This window comes from Rhinoderma darwinii, chromosome 2 (genome assembly GCF_050947455.1).
Source record: "Rhinoderma darwinii isolate aRhiDar2 chromosome 2, aRhiDar2.hap1, whole genome shotgun sequence".
In the NCBI taxonomy this organism is placed as follows: domain Eukaryota; kingdom Metazoa; phylum Chordata; class Amphibia; order Anura; family Rhinodermatidae; genus Rhinoderma; species Rhinoderma darwinii.
Window position 1 is genome coordinate 247,176,795 of NC_134688.1, and position 17,997 is coordinate 247,194,791.

A 17,997-nucleotide genomic window follows, 5' to 3' on the forward strand; every position below is an offset into this window, starting at 1 on the left:
TACCACCTCCTCGTCTACCTCCTGCAACGGATCCTCCTACTGCTGCTGCACTACCACCACCTCTCATGAATTCAGGACGCCGAGTAGCAAAGGAAACTTTGATAGCATTGCCCATAAATTCTTTTCCTGTGTAAGTAAAGTAAACCACCTTAGGTTCTATGAAGCAGGCTGCATAATGCACTTTCAGAAGAAAAACTGAATAAGTTATGAAAGGAGAGGAGAAGAATTTAATACCATCAAACCACGTAATGGCTGCTTTGGCTGAAGGAGGATCATCAAATGAAACAGTTGCTTCTCCCTTAGACTTGCCAGTTTCCTTGTCAGTATAAAGATTTATCATTGGCTTTCCAGTCTTCTTGTTAATCTGAAAAACAGTAAGAGTAATTCAGGGTTCAAACTGGGGAGACCTTAAAAAACAAAACAGTGGATTTAAAAAAAATGGGATATTAAAATGTGGTTTAATGTTCCACTATACAGTGAAAAGGCTTTATTAACCAACCAATGTGGATTTCACACTTACCTTTATAATGCCGATCTGTTTGAAGTAGTCTGCCACTTGATCTGGATTAACATCTTCACCAAGTCCTTGCACAAATACTGTATTATTGTCAGAATTGTCCTCATCTAGGAAATGAAAATACAAGTATATTAATACTAATCACTCATTAGGACAATTAGGCATGATAAATGCATGTTTAATCCTCTTACCTGTCTCAGGCTTGTTATCAAGATCTCTAGAGCCTGAAAAAATAAAAATACAAAAAAACAAAAAGGTAATGGGAAAATGTAAGTGAAATGCAAATAAAGGGTACACAGCACAAAGTGATGTTCTAAGATGTAACTAAAATAAATAAAGCCACTAAAAAAAAAAACAAAAAAACAGGACCAGTAATTATATGAATTTTTATAAGTATACAACTACAATTTTATGGTTATATGGCAATTATTTATTTTTGGTTTTCTTAACACCCTAAATGAAAGGTTACATAAAGGGTTAGTGCCTTTAACATTAGCTTAAATATACCCTATACACAGATTTACCCTATTCTTTCTGCAGTCAACACAATACAAACACTAAGGAGAGAGAGATAGAGATATATATATAGAACTATTCTGCCTACCACTAGAACATCTGAGTGCTGTGCAATAGCTTAGGGCCTGTTCACATCTGCGTTTGTACTTCCTTTGTTCTGCTCCGTCAGAGGAGCAGAACGAAAATACCGAACACCGTTTTCATTGCACGACTGACACCATTAGTGCCCGACAGAACCTCTTCACTTTAATGGGTTTCCATTGGGTTCCTGTCATGGTGTCCGTTTTAATTGTATTTACTGCACGAATGCTTCCAGTAATTTGTCGGATCAAACGGAGCCTCAAAACACAGATGTAAACAAGCCTGTAGTAAATATGTTAGTTACAAAAATTCAAAATGCTCTAGTAATCTTAGGACATCTCCCACAAGGATTGTGAAAAACGGTTGTGGGCAACCAAAAGGAGTACTTCAGACGTCATTTAAGTCTGGTTACCTTATAACAAACAAACGGTTCTTTGAAGTAGACAAAACAAACACTAAAATATTACTACCAATCACCATTATTCAATGAATATTCAGCTGACAAAACGGTTGCCTCATCTGATTTGAAGGAAATTTATCACCTATACATTATGTTTAACTAATTAAAACCAGATTGTGAAACTTTTTTTCTAATAAATTTTATGGATTGTAGAGATTATTCTATTTTCTGTACATAATTATGCGGCAGCCATCTTGCCTGAGCTGCTGTTAACAGCATTTAGAGACATGCTTTACAGCAGGCCCATGAACAATAGGAACCTATGAACAGGAGGGGACCTTTGTTCTATGGGAAAGTGTTCTAGGCATGTTATGTGACCTGTGTAGAGGTCGTTGTGCAGGAGGGGAGCGGTGTCTATAACCCATTGTCAATGGTGGATCCTGTGTGATCTATAGAGGTGTTGGGCTTCGTTCACATCTGCGTTGGGATACCGTTCTGACGTTTAGTCGGAAGTTTCCGTCAGAACGGGACCCTGAGCAGACACAAACAAACTGAAACCACGGGTTTCCATTTCCGTCAATCACCATTGATTTCAACGGTGACTGATCCGGTGCCCATGGTTTCCGTTTGTGTCTGATGTGCACCGGACCCGTATTATTGCCGGAAGCAACAGTGTAGAAGACTCAGACGGAACGTCAGAACAGTACCCCCAACGCAGATGTGAACGAAGCCTTACATTTCATTGTATTCCTGCCTGTGATAAAATGAGTGCCGAGAAGAGATCTCTGAAGAACAGAAATGTCAGTTGATTGTGAGGTTCCATGGCCAGGCTAAAAACTGCAGGATTTTAGGATTTGTATTTTTTAAAATCGAAGGACCAAAAAAGAAATAGTTTGTTACACCTTTATTTTTGTTCAATACATTTAAACCGTAGGTTTAAAGGGGTTTTCCAAAAAGGGACATTTATGACATATCCGCAGGACATGTCAAACGTCAGATGCGGATCCCATCTCTGGGACCCGCACCTTTCTCTAGCTAAGCTACGCGGTTTCTGTAACTCCCATAGTAGTGAGTAGCAAATACAGAAGCAGCGTAGCATGCGAGCTATGCCATTTCCATAACTACCATTTAGTTCTATGGGACTCAAACATCGTAGCTCAGCAATCTACGCGGTTTTCGTACTCCCGACCATATAGTCAGCAAGTGGCTGGGAGGCAGCTGCAGCAGAAAGCAGACTGACAATTATGACAAGTCCTGCAGATAGGTCATAAATGTCTGATGGGAAAACCCATGTAATGCAAATTTTGATGGAGCACTTTTATTACAATGCAAACAGGATTATTGTACATGGAATTTATCTCATCCTGAATAACGTTTGCTAAGCTTATGGACTGGTCAACATCAAAAGATTTGTGAGTAATGACGCTATCAGGTTAGAGATAGCCAAACAATATTGCATTGCTGGGTTACTGAATGTCTGAACATTTTAATAACGGACCTTACATTCCCAAAACAAAGCTGACAACTTCAATGATAAAACAATCGGGGATTTCCACACTAGGGTGTGAGATATTTAAAAATATAATTTTAATATGTGGCCTAATGCACTAGTTCGGAAGCATCTGTCATTTTAATGGCTTAGAAACACAGAAGCAACCACCATGGTATCCTTGTATAGAACAATGTAGGATTTGTTTTCTTCTTTTAATTGTCAAAATCCAACAAGCTCAAGGAAAACTTGCTTTAACAATAGAATGAGAAAATGATCCGGAAGGGTGCTATCAGCAGCAGTAGATTAACAAAGTAGAAAATTTGTGAGAAAAACTTGCAGTAGCCGAGTGCTGGAAGCATATCTTCATAGTCCTTACCCTAGAAGCAGTCAGCACACTTGTCTTTAGAATGCATCATTGCACAGAAATAAGACAGCATGTATTACTGGCCTGAAACAAGCTGAGGAGTCCTGCTCAATGCAACAGGAATTTCACCGAAAGGATCTATTTTCTGGGCACTTACCACCAAAATTTTTGAAGCCACCTCGGTCGCCACCGCTGCGGAGGAAAAAGTGGAGACATGATTTTTTTTGCCCCCCTTTACCACAAAGGGCTGTTGAACTCAAAACCCAAGCAGCTGTCAAGACCACTGTAGCTTCCCTTTTAAAACCCCAGGTACATTGTTATTGTAAAACAAAGACTTTACAATTTAAACTTAATTTTAAAATGTTCTCCAGGATTAATGATTCTACTCAATCATCTAAGCTGCAAAAATACTAATGTTGCAGGATACTTTTGTTTAAGGTTCATTTCCTGGGCAGTGATCTCAGACCGTCATTTATGGAGAGACATACGCGTTCATCCATATTGCTAGGTTTAAGCAGTTTTGCCGGGCACAACACTAAGCATGATTCACATATCCTGGAGAATATCTTTAATGAAAACGTTCACTCCAAAGTTAGAGGCTCTGTCACCAGATTCTCAAATCCCTATCTCCTATTACATGTGATCGGCGCTGCAATGTAGATAACAGTAACATTTTTTTTTTTAAACTCTCATTTTTGGCCAAGTTATGAGCCATTTTATATTTATGCAAATGAGGTTTGAAATGGACAACTGGGCGTTTTTTTTTCGTTATGTCCAACTGGGTGTGTATTGTGTTTTTAACTGGGCGTATTTAGGTGTATGACGCTGACCAATCAGTGACCAGTCAGCGTCATACACTCATCTACATAGATTTACACAGCAGCGATGTGCAGCCACATAAAGAGATTAACGTTACTGCAGTGTCCTGATAATGAATACACATGATCATCCAGCCTGGACGTCATGTGTATTCAGAATCCTGACACTTCTGAATCTTTTCTGAGATTTCTAGCAAGTGAAACGAAATCTCGTTTACCTCCGTAATCTCGCGAGATTTCGCTTCCCTTGCCGGAGTCTCACACAAAAGAGTCAGAAGTGTCAGGATTCTGACTACACATGACGTCCAGGCTGGATGATCATGTGTATTCATTATCAGGACACTGCAGTAACGTTAATATCTGTTTATGTGGCTGCACATCGCTGCTGTGTAAATCAATGTAGGAATGTATGATGCGGACTGGTCATTGATTGGTCAGCGTCATACACCTAAATACGCCCAGTTAACAACACACGCGCAGTTGGACATTTCAAGCCTCATTTGCATATATATATATATATATATATATATATATATATATATATATATATATATATATATATATATATATATATATATATATATATAGTCCAGAGTAGATGAACCCAGCACTCCAATGCTATAACAAATCAGGCCATGTGCTCGTTACCTGGGGGTGAATCAATTCCCCAAAATCCAATATAGAAAAATGTAGAGCACAGTAACGGCACCAGGACTTCAAGGTAGATGAAAGCAAAAGTGGATTTATTTCACCTCAACACAGCAACGTTTCAGTTCAACAGGATTCTCAACTGGCTTGAGAAAGGTTCCTGTTGAACCGAAACGTTGCTGTGTTGAGGTGAAATAAATCCACTTTTGCTTTCATCTACCTTGAAGTCCTGGTGCCGTTACTGTGCTCTACATTTTTCTCTATATATATATATATATATATATATATATATATATATATATATATATATATATAAATAAAAATAGCTCATAACTTGGCCAAAGATGAGTTTTTTTTTAAACAAAACGTTACTGTTCTCTACATTGCAGCGCCGATCACATGCAACAGGAGATAGGGATTTGAGAATCTGGTGACAGAGCCTCTGAGTTAAGAAAATGACTACTTTCCAAGCAATAAAATATGTTGGTCAGTCTTGTGTAAATAAAGCATTGATTTGCAATTTACAGGGATATGCAACTGTCAAATATACTTTGAATAAAAAAAATAAAAATAAAAAAATAAAAAATAAATACTCTAATTTACACAAGAGCAAGCAACCCAGTTAATTGTGCGAGTCTATTACAGATACTAAAACAATACTGCAGTATTATATCCTATTTTAGTCAGTAAGCGAAGTTACCTAGCGTCTATAGTTTTCTTGAACAGGGCTACAAATTTATATTAAACCAGTAAAGAGTGGAAGGGTAAAGTAAATAATAACGACATAGCATTCTTCTAATAGACACAGGAGTTCAGCCACTGTCCAAAGGTTAACAGATGAATTCTACAAAGTTACACTAAAACGCAATGTCAGAAGTTTGATAGGTAGGGGTCCGAGCACTGAGACCCCCCCCACGATTGTTAAAACAAAGCGGCAAAATCTTTTGGATGAGCATCTTCGTTTGATTGGCTTTTCTCGTAAAGCAATGTGAGCAGTGTACGGGCTCAAAAGAAAGTCTGTAAGCCCCTAAACCGCTCGGCTATCCGAAGAAAGCCGATCAAACTCAAACTTCGCAGCACAGTACTCACCAGAGTGCTTCTTCTGCTTTGTTTTAGTGATAGATTGGGGGTCTCAGAGCTCGGACCTGCACTATGACACGTCAAAAGTTTAATTACCATTTAAACTGCATATATGACAAACTACATCAGTATCCAGTCCAAAAACTTCTGAATGGAGCCAGGAATGAGGGCTACTTGGTTTTACATGTTAAAAAAACAAGTAGTTCGGCATGAAGATCACTTTTAAGTCCTACCTTAACGTTACCTCCGATATACCGGGGGATGAACATTACCTATGTGCAGGTACATTGTGAAGTGAACCTGTCACGTTAAACATGCTGCCGGACACATGTTATAGTGCAATAGCAGTTGTAGATTAATCTAACATTTTGTGAGAAAAGATTTAACACAACCTCGTCTTAGAGATATCTCTATGCTCATATACAGGCATGGCTAAGTGTTAATGGATAGAACCACCTACCAAACCCATAATCCTACCCAAACCCATAATCCCAGTAAGTATTTAAATGAATAAATTGACAAAATCTTTAGAATTAATCTGCCACGCTCATCCGGTTATATAAAATGCCGTCTACAGATAGGATAGTATGTACAACATTGTTGTTTGACTACTTCTCTAGATTTCATCCATCTAAAAATACTGTCCATAAATATGGATCTGTAGTCATTTATGGTCATCCGTAAATACGGTCCGTAGTGCATCCGTATTTAGTGGAAAAAAATATCACCGGGAGGTATCTTGGGTAATCCCCTGGCGTTGCATAATATAATAATAATAATAATCTTTATTTATATAGCGCCAACATATTACGCAGCACTTTACAATTTAGAGGGGACATGAAACAAACAATATCAGACATTACATAGTGACAAAGTTAATTTACAATTCAAATCTGGGAAGTGAGGACCCTGCTCGCAAGAGCTTACAATCTATGGGGAAATAAGGGAGACACAAAGTGTAACAGTGTTTGTTCTGTACAATGGTCCGGCCATTTTTATACACATGCGGTGGTAACAAAGCTGCATGAGCCGGTCACCAGCCAGTATCCGTGTATGATGGACATGAAGAGAAGGAGTGTGAGGGAATCTTATTCTGATGACTAATCTAAATGGAGGGCCATGGAAAGGAGTCAGATTAGGGAATGTTATAGGCCTGTCTAAATAGATGTGTTTTCAGGGCACGTTTAAAACTGTGGATATTGGGAATTAATCTGATTGTCTGAGGTAGCACATTCCAGAGGACTGGTGCAGCACGAGAGAAATCCTGGAGACTGTAGTGGGAGGTTCGGATTATGGAGGATTTTAATCTAAGGTCGTTGGCAGAACGTAGAGCCCGAGTAGGGTGGTAGACAGAGATGAGGGAGGAGATGTAAGGAGGTGCAGCACTGTGGAGAGCTTTGTGGGTAAGAGTAATAAGTTTGAATTTTATTCGGAAGGGGATGGGCAACCAGTGCAGTGACTGGCACAGATTAGAGGCGTTGGTGTAGCGGTTGGTCATAAAGATGAGCCTGGCTGCTGCATTGAGGATAGATTGGAGAGGGGAGAGTTTAGTGAGGGGGAAGACAGACTAGTAATGAGTTACAGTAGTCAAGACGAGAGTGAATCAGAGCAACAATGAGAGTTTTGGCAGTTTCCTCCGTAAGAAAAGAGCGGATTCTGGAGAGGTTTTTGAGGTGAAAATGACAGGAGCGTGACAGTGATTGTATGTGAGTAAAGGAAAGATCGGAGGCAAAAATAACCCCGAGACAGCAAGCGTGCTGCTTAGGAGTTATGATAGTGCCACACACAGAGATGGAGACATCAGGTTTAGGGAGGTAAGTAGATGGAGGGAACACAAGGAGCTCAGTTTTAGAAAGATTCAGTTTCAGATAGAGAGAGGACATGATGTTAGAGACAGCGGACAGACAATCACTGGTGTTCTGTATTAGAGCAGGGGTGATGTCACGGGAAGAGGTATATAATTGGGTGTCATCAGCGTAGAGATGGTACTGGAAGCCAAATCTGCTGATGGTTTGTCCAATAGGAGCTGTGTAGAGAGAAAAGAGCAGCGGACCTAGGACTGATCCCGGAGGAACCCCGATATCAAGGGGAAGAGGAGAAGAAGTGGAACCAGCAAATGACACACTGAATGAGCGGTCAGAGAGATAGGAGGAAAACCAAGAGAGAGCCGCGTCCTTGAGGCCAATAGAGTGGAGCATGTTAAAGAGGCTCTGTCACCAGATTTTGCAACCCCTATCTGCTATTGCAGCAGATAGGCGCTGCAATGTAGATTAGTAACATTTTTATTTTTAAAAAAAGAGCATTTTTGGCCAAGTTATGACCATTTTTGTATTTATGCAAATGAGGCTTGCAAAAGTACAACTGGGCGTGTATTATGTGCGTACATCTGGGCGTGTTTACTACTTTTACTAGCTGGGCGTTCTGACGAGAAGTATCATCCACTTCTCTTCAGAACGCCCAGCTTCTGGCAGATCACGCTGTGACGTCACTTCCCCAGGTCCTGCATCGTGTCAGACGAGCGAGGACACATCGGCACCAGAGGCTACAGTTGATTCTGCAGCAGCATCAGCGTTTGCAGGTAAGTAGCTACATCGACTTACCTGCAAACGCCGATGCTGCTGCAGAATCACCTGTAGCCTCTGGTGCCGATGTGTCCTCGCTCGTCCGACACTATGCAGGACCTGGGGCAGGAAGTGAGTGACGTCACAGCGTGATCTCTCGAGAACACGCTGTCTGCACTGCCAGAAGCTGGGCGTTCTGAAGAGAAGTGGATGATACTTCTCGTCAGAACGCCCAGCTAGTAAAAGTAGTAAACACGCCCAGATGTACTTTTACTTTTCAACACGACCAGTTGTACTTTTGCAAGCCTCATTTGCATAAATACAAAAATGGTCAACTTGGCCAAAAATGCTCGTTTTTTAAAAATAAAAACGTTACTGTAATCTACATTGCAGCGCCTATCTGCTGCAATAGCAGATAGGGGTTGCAAAATCTGGTGACAGAGCCGCTTTAAGTAGGAGTTTGTGGTCTACAGTGTGAAAGGCTGCAGAGAGATCCAAAAGAATCAGGAGAGAGGATTTACCGTCCGATTTTGCCGCCAAGAGATCATTTGAGACTTTAGTAAGGGCAGTTTCTGTGGAGTGTAGAGTGCGGAAACCAGATTGTAAGGGGTCAAGAATTGAGTTAGCAGAGAGATAGCGGATAAGGCGAGTAGACCAAGCGTTCCAGGAGTTGAGATGAAGGGCAGATTAGAGACTGGTCGGTAGTTCGCAGCGCTGGATGGGTCAAGAGTTGGTTTTATAATGGCATGTTTAAAAGCGGAGGGAAAGATACCAGAGGAAAGAGAGGTTAAATATTTTAGTGAGGTGACTAGTCACAGCCGGGGACAGGATCACTAGGGCAGGTAGGACGAGAAGGAGAGGAGCCTCGAGACTTCAGTTATTGGGTCAAATGCTGAGAGTGAAGAAGAGGGAGTGTGGGGAGGAAGGGGATCGATGTTACTAGGGGACTGGGAGATAATATCATGCCGGATGTTGTCAATTTTAACTTTAAAATAATTGGCCAGGTCTTCAGCACTGAGATCTGTGATTGGAGTCTGCACTTTAGGACTAAGGAGGGAGTGAAAAGTATCAAAGGCGTTTTCGATTATTAGATAGTGTGGAGATGAGAGAAGTGAAGTAGACTTGTTTGGCGCGGCGAAGGGCAGAGTTGTAAGTTTTGAGCATAAATTTGTAATGGAGGAAATCTGCATCCAAATGCGATTTTCTCCACAGTCGTTTGGCACATCTCAAGCACCGCTGAAGAAAGCGGGATTGAGGCGTGTGCCAGGGTTGCCGTCGTCTTTGTCGGGTGGTTCGGAGTGTAGTGGGGGCTGCTTCATCCAATGCATTTTTGAGAGTGTTATTGTAAAGTTTGGCAGCGAGATTGGGACAGGAGAGGGAAGAGATAGGGGACAATGAGGACTGTAGACTGTCTATGAGTTTGTGTTAATAGCATGTAGATTTCTTTATGTCTGATACGTAGGGATGACCTGAGGAGGCAGAGAATATTTGATAGTAAAGCAGAGAAGATTGTGGTCAGAAAGCGGGAGAGGAGAGTTAATAAAGTCAGAACCTGAGCAGAGCCGGAAGAAGACCAGGTCAAGCGAATGCCCGTCTTCATGTGTAGGAGTTAGTAAGTTGTGACAAACCTAGGGACGAGGTTAAAGGAACAGTGTCATCACAAATTATTTTTTTATATGTTAAAGATGTTAGTGCTTTATTAAAAACGTTTATATTCATTTGTGTGTTTGTGTTTTACTTTTTCTTATTTTTACACTTTTTCTTCCCTATGGGGGCTGCCATTTTTTGTTCCATTTCTGTGTGTGTCGATTAACGACACATACAGACATGGAATACGGCAGCCACAGTCCCATAGGGACTGCGAACGGCTCCCGTCCCATTGACTGCAGTGTACGGCGTCTGTGTGGGAACTGCGCATGCGCCGCTCCCACACAGTCCTATTCGAAATTGGCGCCGTCCGGCGCCATTTTCCTGTGGACCGGAAGTCGCGGTCGGACAGTAATATTACTACTTCCGGTCGCGGCTTCCGGATTTGTGCACTTGCACCAGCAAACGGAGCGGACGGGCCGGAGGGAGCCGCGGCGGCAGGAGCAGGTAAGAGATTTCAATGTATGTTTGTGTTTGTTTACTACTGTATGTAAACCTACTACACTGTGGGTTAGCTCAAAAAATGGCGACACACAGTGTAGGAGGTTACATCGTTCAAACCCCTCGTTTATCCCGGCACTAGCCAGGATAGAGGGGGGGATGCTGAGAGCTCACTAGAGCGAGGGCTTTTAACCCAATGTTGCAATGCTGCAATTTTGGGAACAGCTCCATCTAGTGACCAAAAATGGGTAGTATTATAAATTAGAAATAATTTATAATATTTCCTGGACTCGTGCAAAAAAATAAAAAAAATTTGAACAATGTTTAATCACCCACACACTAAATGTTTAATTTTTAAAAAAAAAAACATTTTTTTCTGGCAACACATTCCCTTTAAAGATTAAAACTGGGAGGCAGATGAGGAGATTGGGTTATCAATGGGGATGTTGAAGTCACCCATGATGAGAGTGGGTGTTTCAGAGGATAGAAATTGTGGAAGCCAGGCAGCAAAATGATCCAGGAATTGGCGGGGTGAGCCCGGGGGGCGGTAGACAACTGCCACTCGGAGGGGAAAAGGGTGAAAGAGTCTGAGGGTGTGGACTTCAAAAGAGGGAAATGTGAGTGAGGGGACCGGGGGAATGACCTGGAAAGTACAGTGTGGGGAAAGTATACCTACACCGCCACAATGCTTCAGTAATTATAGACTGCTACACATCCGTAGCCCACCGTAATTATGTACAAATAAAAAAAAAAAAGGACATGTTCGATCATTTCTACGGCACGGACACCCAAAATACGGAAAGAGGTCTGTAGCCCAACCATAGAAATTAATGGGTCTGTAATTACGGATGAAAAATACGTTTGTGTGCATGGGGCCTTAGATTGTGTACACGAGGGGGCAGATCGACGTCTGCAATTGTAGGAAAAGATTTTGCATGTCAGGCAGTTGCTTATACTGCCCTTTATGGCAATGAATAGAGGACCAATAAAAAAAATGTCATGTTTGCAAGGGATTCATGGGAGATAGTGATTGGCCAACAGCTATCGAACGTTTATGACCAGCTTTACATGGTGTACATCAGAAAGTGGCAATATAAATATCAGGATCTTTTTAAGCTACAGCACATAATACACAAGGCCTTGTCCATATCTGCGTTGGGAGGTTGTTAGAAGCCTCCCTCGCAAATTCAGCCAAAAATACCAGATATGGTTTCCAGTAAAACCAGACAGTCTGACGGAACCCATTAAAGGGTTCCATGAACCGCCGGTTCTGGTCCGTGGTGCAATGGAGCCGCTGCTGCAGGTTTTCCCCTTGTTCAGTTCCACTAACTGAGCAGAATAGCGAACACCGGTGTGAACCCAGCCTAACACTCAAAGTCAGAATGCAAACGTAGCAAATGACTGGTTATTTGAAAAAAAAAAGTCGCTAGTGGTATCCACTGTACGACAGATCTAGCACGGTGTTGTAGGATAAATAAGTGAACAAAGTTGTACCAAACTATGAACGGATGACTCAACTATTGGTGTGGTCTTCTATTGAAGTAGCAAGAATTCTTCAACTAACAGAGCGCGTCAAAGAAAAAAAAAAGTGTAATTCCATTTACATGGAGGGGGTGTTAGGGAATAGCTCATATGGTCAAAACTGGACTTGGAATCGTTATATTGTTAAGGAAAAATCTTTGGTAAGTTTAAAAATGCACTTTTAGGCCTTGTTTAAATTAGAATTTGTTTAATTTTTTTAAATGGAAGGGGGCACTTTTCTAGTGATTCTCTAGGTTAATGCAACGTAGAGCTTCTATCACCTGAAAACCTTAGTGGATTGGTGTTACTTCTTCTTGTCCATTACTTAGTTACATGACATTTGTCCATTATTAGTCACATGACATTTGTCTGCACTTGCTTTGACATCTATATAAAGAAATACCCCCTCTGCTGGTCATGTAACATCTGGAGCCAGTGATTGCTGGAAAGCTAGATTCTGGGTGAAAGGATATTAACTATAGCTTTTCAGCATTTAATTCCAAGTGAATGAAGTACTTAAAATTTAAGGTTATAAAAAACAGGAAGCAGTATGGGAGTATCACCACTGAACGGATTGCTTTGCTATTCTGCATGTTCATTTGCTTTAAAAACACGCTAGGCTACATTATGTAAATACATCTGTAGTCAGCTCAGACATACAGCTTAGTGAGGCTATAGCTATATATAACAGTACTCTAAATGGGTTATCCAACTAAATTTTATTGCATGTAAGTTAGACATGGCAAGTGTATAGAAAGGTCCCACCCACCAAAAAGTTCATCAAGTCAGCCCTGGTCTAGGCAGAAAGGTGACATGTAGTCACACTTCCTTTATATGGATAGTGATGTCTTGAGCTACAATGCTAGAGTCCCCGGTCAGAGAATCGCCAGCTATCTGGACAAGGACTCAGGTCCTCGGGAAGCCCTTGACATCAATGTCCATAAATAGTTAAAATGCTGGAATCCCGAGTAACTCTGGCAAGGGATTTTGCTCCTAAAAGAAAAAGCAATAGAAAAAGGCATGTACCGATGTATACCAACCCAGCAGAGGCCAGAAAGGACACTCTTGACCCAGCCAGACACGTTTAATGTGCAACGCAGGAGCTTACCCCGACCTCCATGATCTAAAAACAAATTGTGACCCAAGCCTAAGTGATCAGCTGTGTCCTGATCTCCCATTCATTTCAAAGTAGTGCCTGCACGCAGGGACACTTTCACACTTAAACTGGGGACCCCCTTTCTTTTGGGATCGGTGAGTGAGACCCACTACTAGTCACACTTTCGTGACTATTGTAATTGACATTTTCAAGAGTTATGCAAGAGAAAAGGCTTTAAAAAAAAACAAAACACTAGCCAATGCTTTATGGGAAAAACAAAAACATGCAACCTGGAAATGAAGCTGCAATGACTACAGTAGTCAAATATAAGATGTCACAGAAGTAACCGATACCGATTGGATCAAATTCGTTGAGCAAAAAAAAAACAAAAAAAAAAACAAAAAAAAAAACAATGCTGTCAAGAAACACATTTCCGGCCTATAATCCTTCTCACACCAGGTAGTCTCTCTCTTAGACAACAAAGTACCGAAAATACAGAAACCCCTCTCCATTCTTTCAAAGGATCCTGGCTGTCAACCTATATAAAAAAACTCATTGTGAAATCAAAAGGGCGCACACTTTAACATTGATCATTGTTGACCTCAAGGAGTTAAACAGCAGAGTTCTGTTAACTTTCACTAACCCCTTAACGCTCAGCGACTTATCACGGGAGTAACAGCCATTTCGGCAGTCTTCCCGACACATGCAGGAGCTGTGACAGCTGCTGTCTCATACAGCAGTTGCCGCAGCTCCTGTAACGGGGACCGATCGCAGTGTCCCCGCTGATTAACCCCTTAAAAGCAGTGTTCAATTCCGAACGCTGCTTTCTAGGGGTTAAGCTACCATCGCCGGCCTGCTACACGATAGCGGCCAGCGATGGTGACTATGGCAACCGGACACCTAACAATGGCGTCCAGCTATGCCATCGACGGAAGTCAGGACCCACTATGCTTGCTGTCAGTGAGTAGCTGACAGTTCTAATACACTGCACTACGCATCAGGGCCTCGAATTGGTCAGGCCTCTAATAGGTATCCGTAAAAATTATTCCGTTATTTATCCCGCGCGGTGAACGCCGTAAAAGAAAATAAACCATACCAGAATCACAATTGTTTGGTCATTTCACCTCCCAAAAAATTGAATAAAAGACCAAAAAGTCGCATGTACCTAAAAATGGTGCTGATCGAAACTACAGTTCGTTACGCAAAAAATAAGTCCTCGCACGGCTTTATTGATGGAAAAAAAAAAAGTTATGGCTCTTAGAATAAGGCAACACAAAAAGTAAATGATTTTTTACAAAAAGTATTTAATTGTGCAAACGCCATAAGACAAAAAACTAAACATATGGTATCGCCGTAAACGTATCGCCCCGCAGAATGTCATTTATAGTGCACTGTGAATGCTGTAAAAAAATAATAAAATAAATTATATATATAATAAAAAAATCAAATTGCAGAATTGCTGTTTTTTAGTCACCACGCCACTTAAAAATAGAATAAAAACGGATCAAAAAGTCGCATGCAGGCCATGAAAACTGCAATGAATTCCTCAATGGGTCTAGTTTCCAAAATGGGGTCACTTTTGGGGGGTTTCCACTGTTTTGGCACCACAAGAACTCTTCAAACCGGACATTGTGCCAAATAAAAAAAAAAAGGATGCCTCAAAATCCTCCAGGTGCTCCTTTGCTTCGGCGGCCGGTGCTTCAGTCCATTACCGCACTAGGGCCACATGTGGGATATTTCTCAAAACTGCAGAATCTGGCCAATAAATATTGAGTCGTGTTTCTCTGGTGAAACCGTGTTAGAATTTTTTTTTTTAAAAAAAAATACAAAATAAGGATTTTCTTTAAAAAAAAAAAGGAAATTTCACCTCTACTTTGCTCTAAATTACTGTGAAACACCTAAAGGGTTCATAAACTTTCTATATGCTGTTGTGAATACTTTGAGGGGGTCTAGTTTCTAAAATGGGGCGTTTGCTTTGAGGAGCCTATATATTAGAAACCCCTATAAACTTCAGAACTGAACTAGAACCCAAAATGAGGCAATACTTCGCTTCTTACATTATACTGATAATGAGCCGTGGCCACCCTGAGATGACCCCAGTTTTGAACGTTGGTATAAACAGAGACCCCTATTAGACCGTTTAAGTGCCCGGTTTTCCCAAGCATTCACCCCCGAGAATTGTATTTCTATTAACGAGTCCTTGGTACATTTTAATGGGAGGCTTCAATTCCACCAGTACCTGCCGGGTAAGAGGGCAAGGTATGGTGTGAAGTTGTATAAGCTGTGCGCGAGTGCATCAGGGTATACCTACAAATTTAGGATATATGAAGGGAAGGACACCAGTATTCAGAGGCCACACGAATCGCACCAGGGCAACACTTTCCAGAAGTTCCCCAAACTGGCAAGAAGGGAAAAAGTCCAAGGAAGTGCAAAGTTTGCTATAAGAGAGGGGTAAGGGAGGACACAATATATCAATGTGACACGTTTCCTGAAAAACTAAGGCTCTGTATGAAAGAGTCTATTACAATTTATCATACATCCCTTGATTTTTAATCTACCCCAGTTTCTTAGGCCTCATTCACACGGCAGGGTTTCCCGGCCGGGTGCCGGCCGTTCATAAATCGGCCGGCACCCGGCTGCATTAGGAATAATAGACCCCTAATGGGGCTATTCACACGACCGATTTTTTGACGGCCGGGAAAACCGCCCGTCAAAAAATAGGACATGCTCTATTTTCGCCCGGGTACCCGGCCGCCCGGCTCCCATAGAAGTCTATGGGGCCGGGTAATACCCGGCCATCACCGGGATGTGTCCCGAGTGACGGCCGGGTTTTCCGGCTCTTGCGCTCTATCTCCTCCTCCTCACAGCGCAGAGTGCATGTGAGGAGGAGGAGGAGTTGATGCCATTCTGACGAATGGCATCGCTGTACACGGTGTGTCAGGGCCGGGGTGTACAGCAGGTGGAAGGGAGCGCTGCGCTGGCTCCCTTCTGCTTGTTTTAAAAGCGCCCTGGCCCGGCGACACCTTTGATGGCGCCGCTAGTAGCAGCAGCAGCTGCGGCTGCTACTACTGTAGCGACGCCACTATAGCAGAGCGGGGAGGTATCTCCCCGCTCTGCTATGTGCTAGCCGCACTTTAGCTCCTTGAAGGAGCGGAATCCCCGTGTGTTCGGGGATTCCGCTCCTGGACAGAGCGCTTGATGTCTCTGTCCATATCTGGGCAGTGACATCAGGGGAAACTCCTGAAGCGGAATCCCCGAACACATGGGGATTCCCCTTCAGGAGTTGCCGCTGATGTCACTGTCCGGATCTGCCCGGCCCGGATGCATAACTTTATGCAAACCGGCCGGGCAGAATGGCCGATTTTACCGGCCGGCACTCGGGCTCGGACCCGACCCGGTCGTGTGAATCCCGCCTTAGCCTGATGCACTCCGCACAGCTTATCCCCCTCATCCTTCCCTTCTGAGCCCTGCAGTGTGCCCAGGCAGCTGATAACAGCCACATGTAGGGTATTGCCATACCCGTGAGAACCCACATTAGTTTATGGGGTGTATGTCTCTGGTCAAAATGTTCTACACCTCTAGATGAATGCCTTAAGGGGTGTATAGTTTTAAAGCGGGGTCACTTCTTGGGGGTTTCAACTGTACTGGTACCTCAGGGGCTTCTGCATACATGACTTTGCACCAGAAAATCCCCAGTAGGCCAAATGGTGTTCTTTCCTTCCGAGTCCTCCCATGGGCCCAAACGGCAGTTTATCACCACAAATGGGGTATGGCTGCACGCAGGACAAATTGGGCAACAAAATGGAGTATTTTATTTCTTGTGAAAATAAGAAATTGCGCTAATACTACATTATTGGAAAAAATTATTATTATTTTTAATTCCCAGCCCAATTCAAATAAGTTCTGTGAAGAAACTATGGGGTCAAAATGGTCAACACCCATAAATTAATTCCTTGAGGGGTGTAGTCTCTAAAATGGGGTCACTTCTGGTGGGTTTCCATTGATTTGATACCTCTGGGGCTCTGCAAATACGACATGGCACCCAAAAACCAATCCAGCAAAATCTGCACTCCAAAGAACACACAGTGCCTCCTTCCCTTCTGAGGCCTCCAATGGGCCCAAACGGCAGTTTATCACCACAAATTGGGTATTCCTGCACTCAGGAGAAATTGGGCAACAAAATTGCATATTTTGTTCCGTTTGAAAATAAGAAATGTTGATGAAAAATGACATTTTATTGGAAAAGTCATTTTTAAAAATTTCACAGCCCAATTCAAATACGTGCAGTGTAAAAACTGTGGGGTTAAAAATGGTAACCACAACCATAAAATTCCTTGAGCGGTGTAGTTTCAGAAATGGGGTCACTTTTGGGGGATTCCGACTGTTTTGGCGCTTCAAACCTGGCATGCTGCCTAATATATATTCTAATAAAAAAAAAACGGCCTCAAAATGCACTTGGGACTTGTGTTTTCGTCCACGAGCGCACTAGACACATTTCTAAAAACTGCAGAATCTGGACAATACACATTTAGTAGTGTTTCTCTGGTAAAACCTTCTGTGTTACAGGAAAAAAAAAAAAAATACAATTGAAATTCAGCAAGAAAAATGAAATTTGAAAATGTCACCTCCACTTTGCTTTCATTCCTGTGAAATGCCTAAAGGGTTAAATAAATTCTAAATGCGGTTTTAAATACTTTGAGGGGTCTAGTTTTCAAAATGGGGTGTTTTATGAAGGTTTCTAATACATAGGCCCCTCAAAGCCACTTCGGAACCGACCAGGTACCTTAAAAAAAAAAGGCTTTTGACATTCTTAGA

The 17,997-nt window shown here is 42.1% G+C and overlaps 1 protein-coding gene across 1 annotated transcript in view; it reads right to left on the reverse strand.

Moving 5' to 3' along the window:
- Nucleotides 1–17,997, reverse strand: part of TAF15 (TATA-box binding protein associated factor 15) — a 68,660-nt gene that overhangs the window by 5,042 nt on the left and 45,621 nt on the right. The window contains exons 8-12 of the mRNA XM_075853022.1: nucleotides 3,528–3,562; nucleotides 709–741; nucleotides 521–624; nucleotides 235–364; nucleotides 4–126 (exon numbers count right to left, since the gene is read on the reverse strand). Coding sequence (XP_075709137.1) covers nucleotides 4–126; nucleotides 235–364; nucleotides 521–624; nucleotides 709–741; nucleotides 3,528–3,562 — 425 coding nt within the window. The remainder of the gene's footprint in view (nucleotides 1–3; nucleotides 127–234; nucleotides 365–520; nucleotides 625–708; nucleotides 742–3,527; nucleotides 3,563–17,997) is intronic.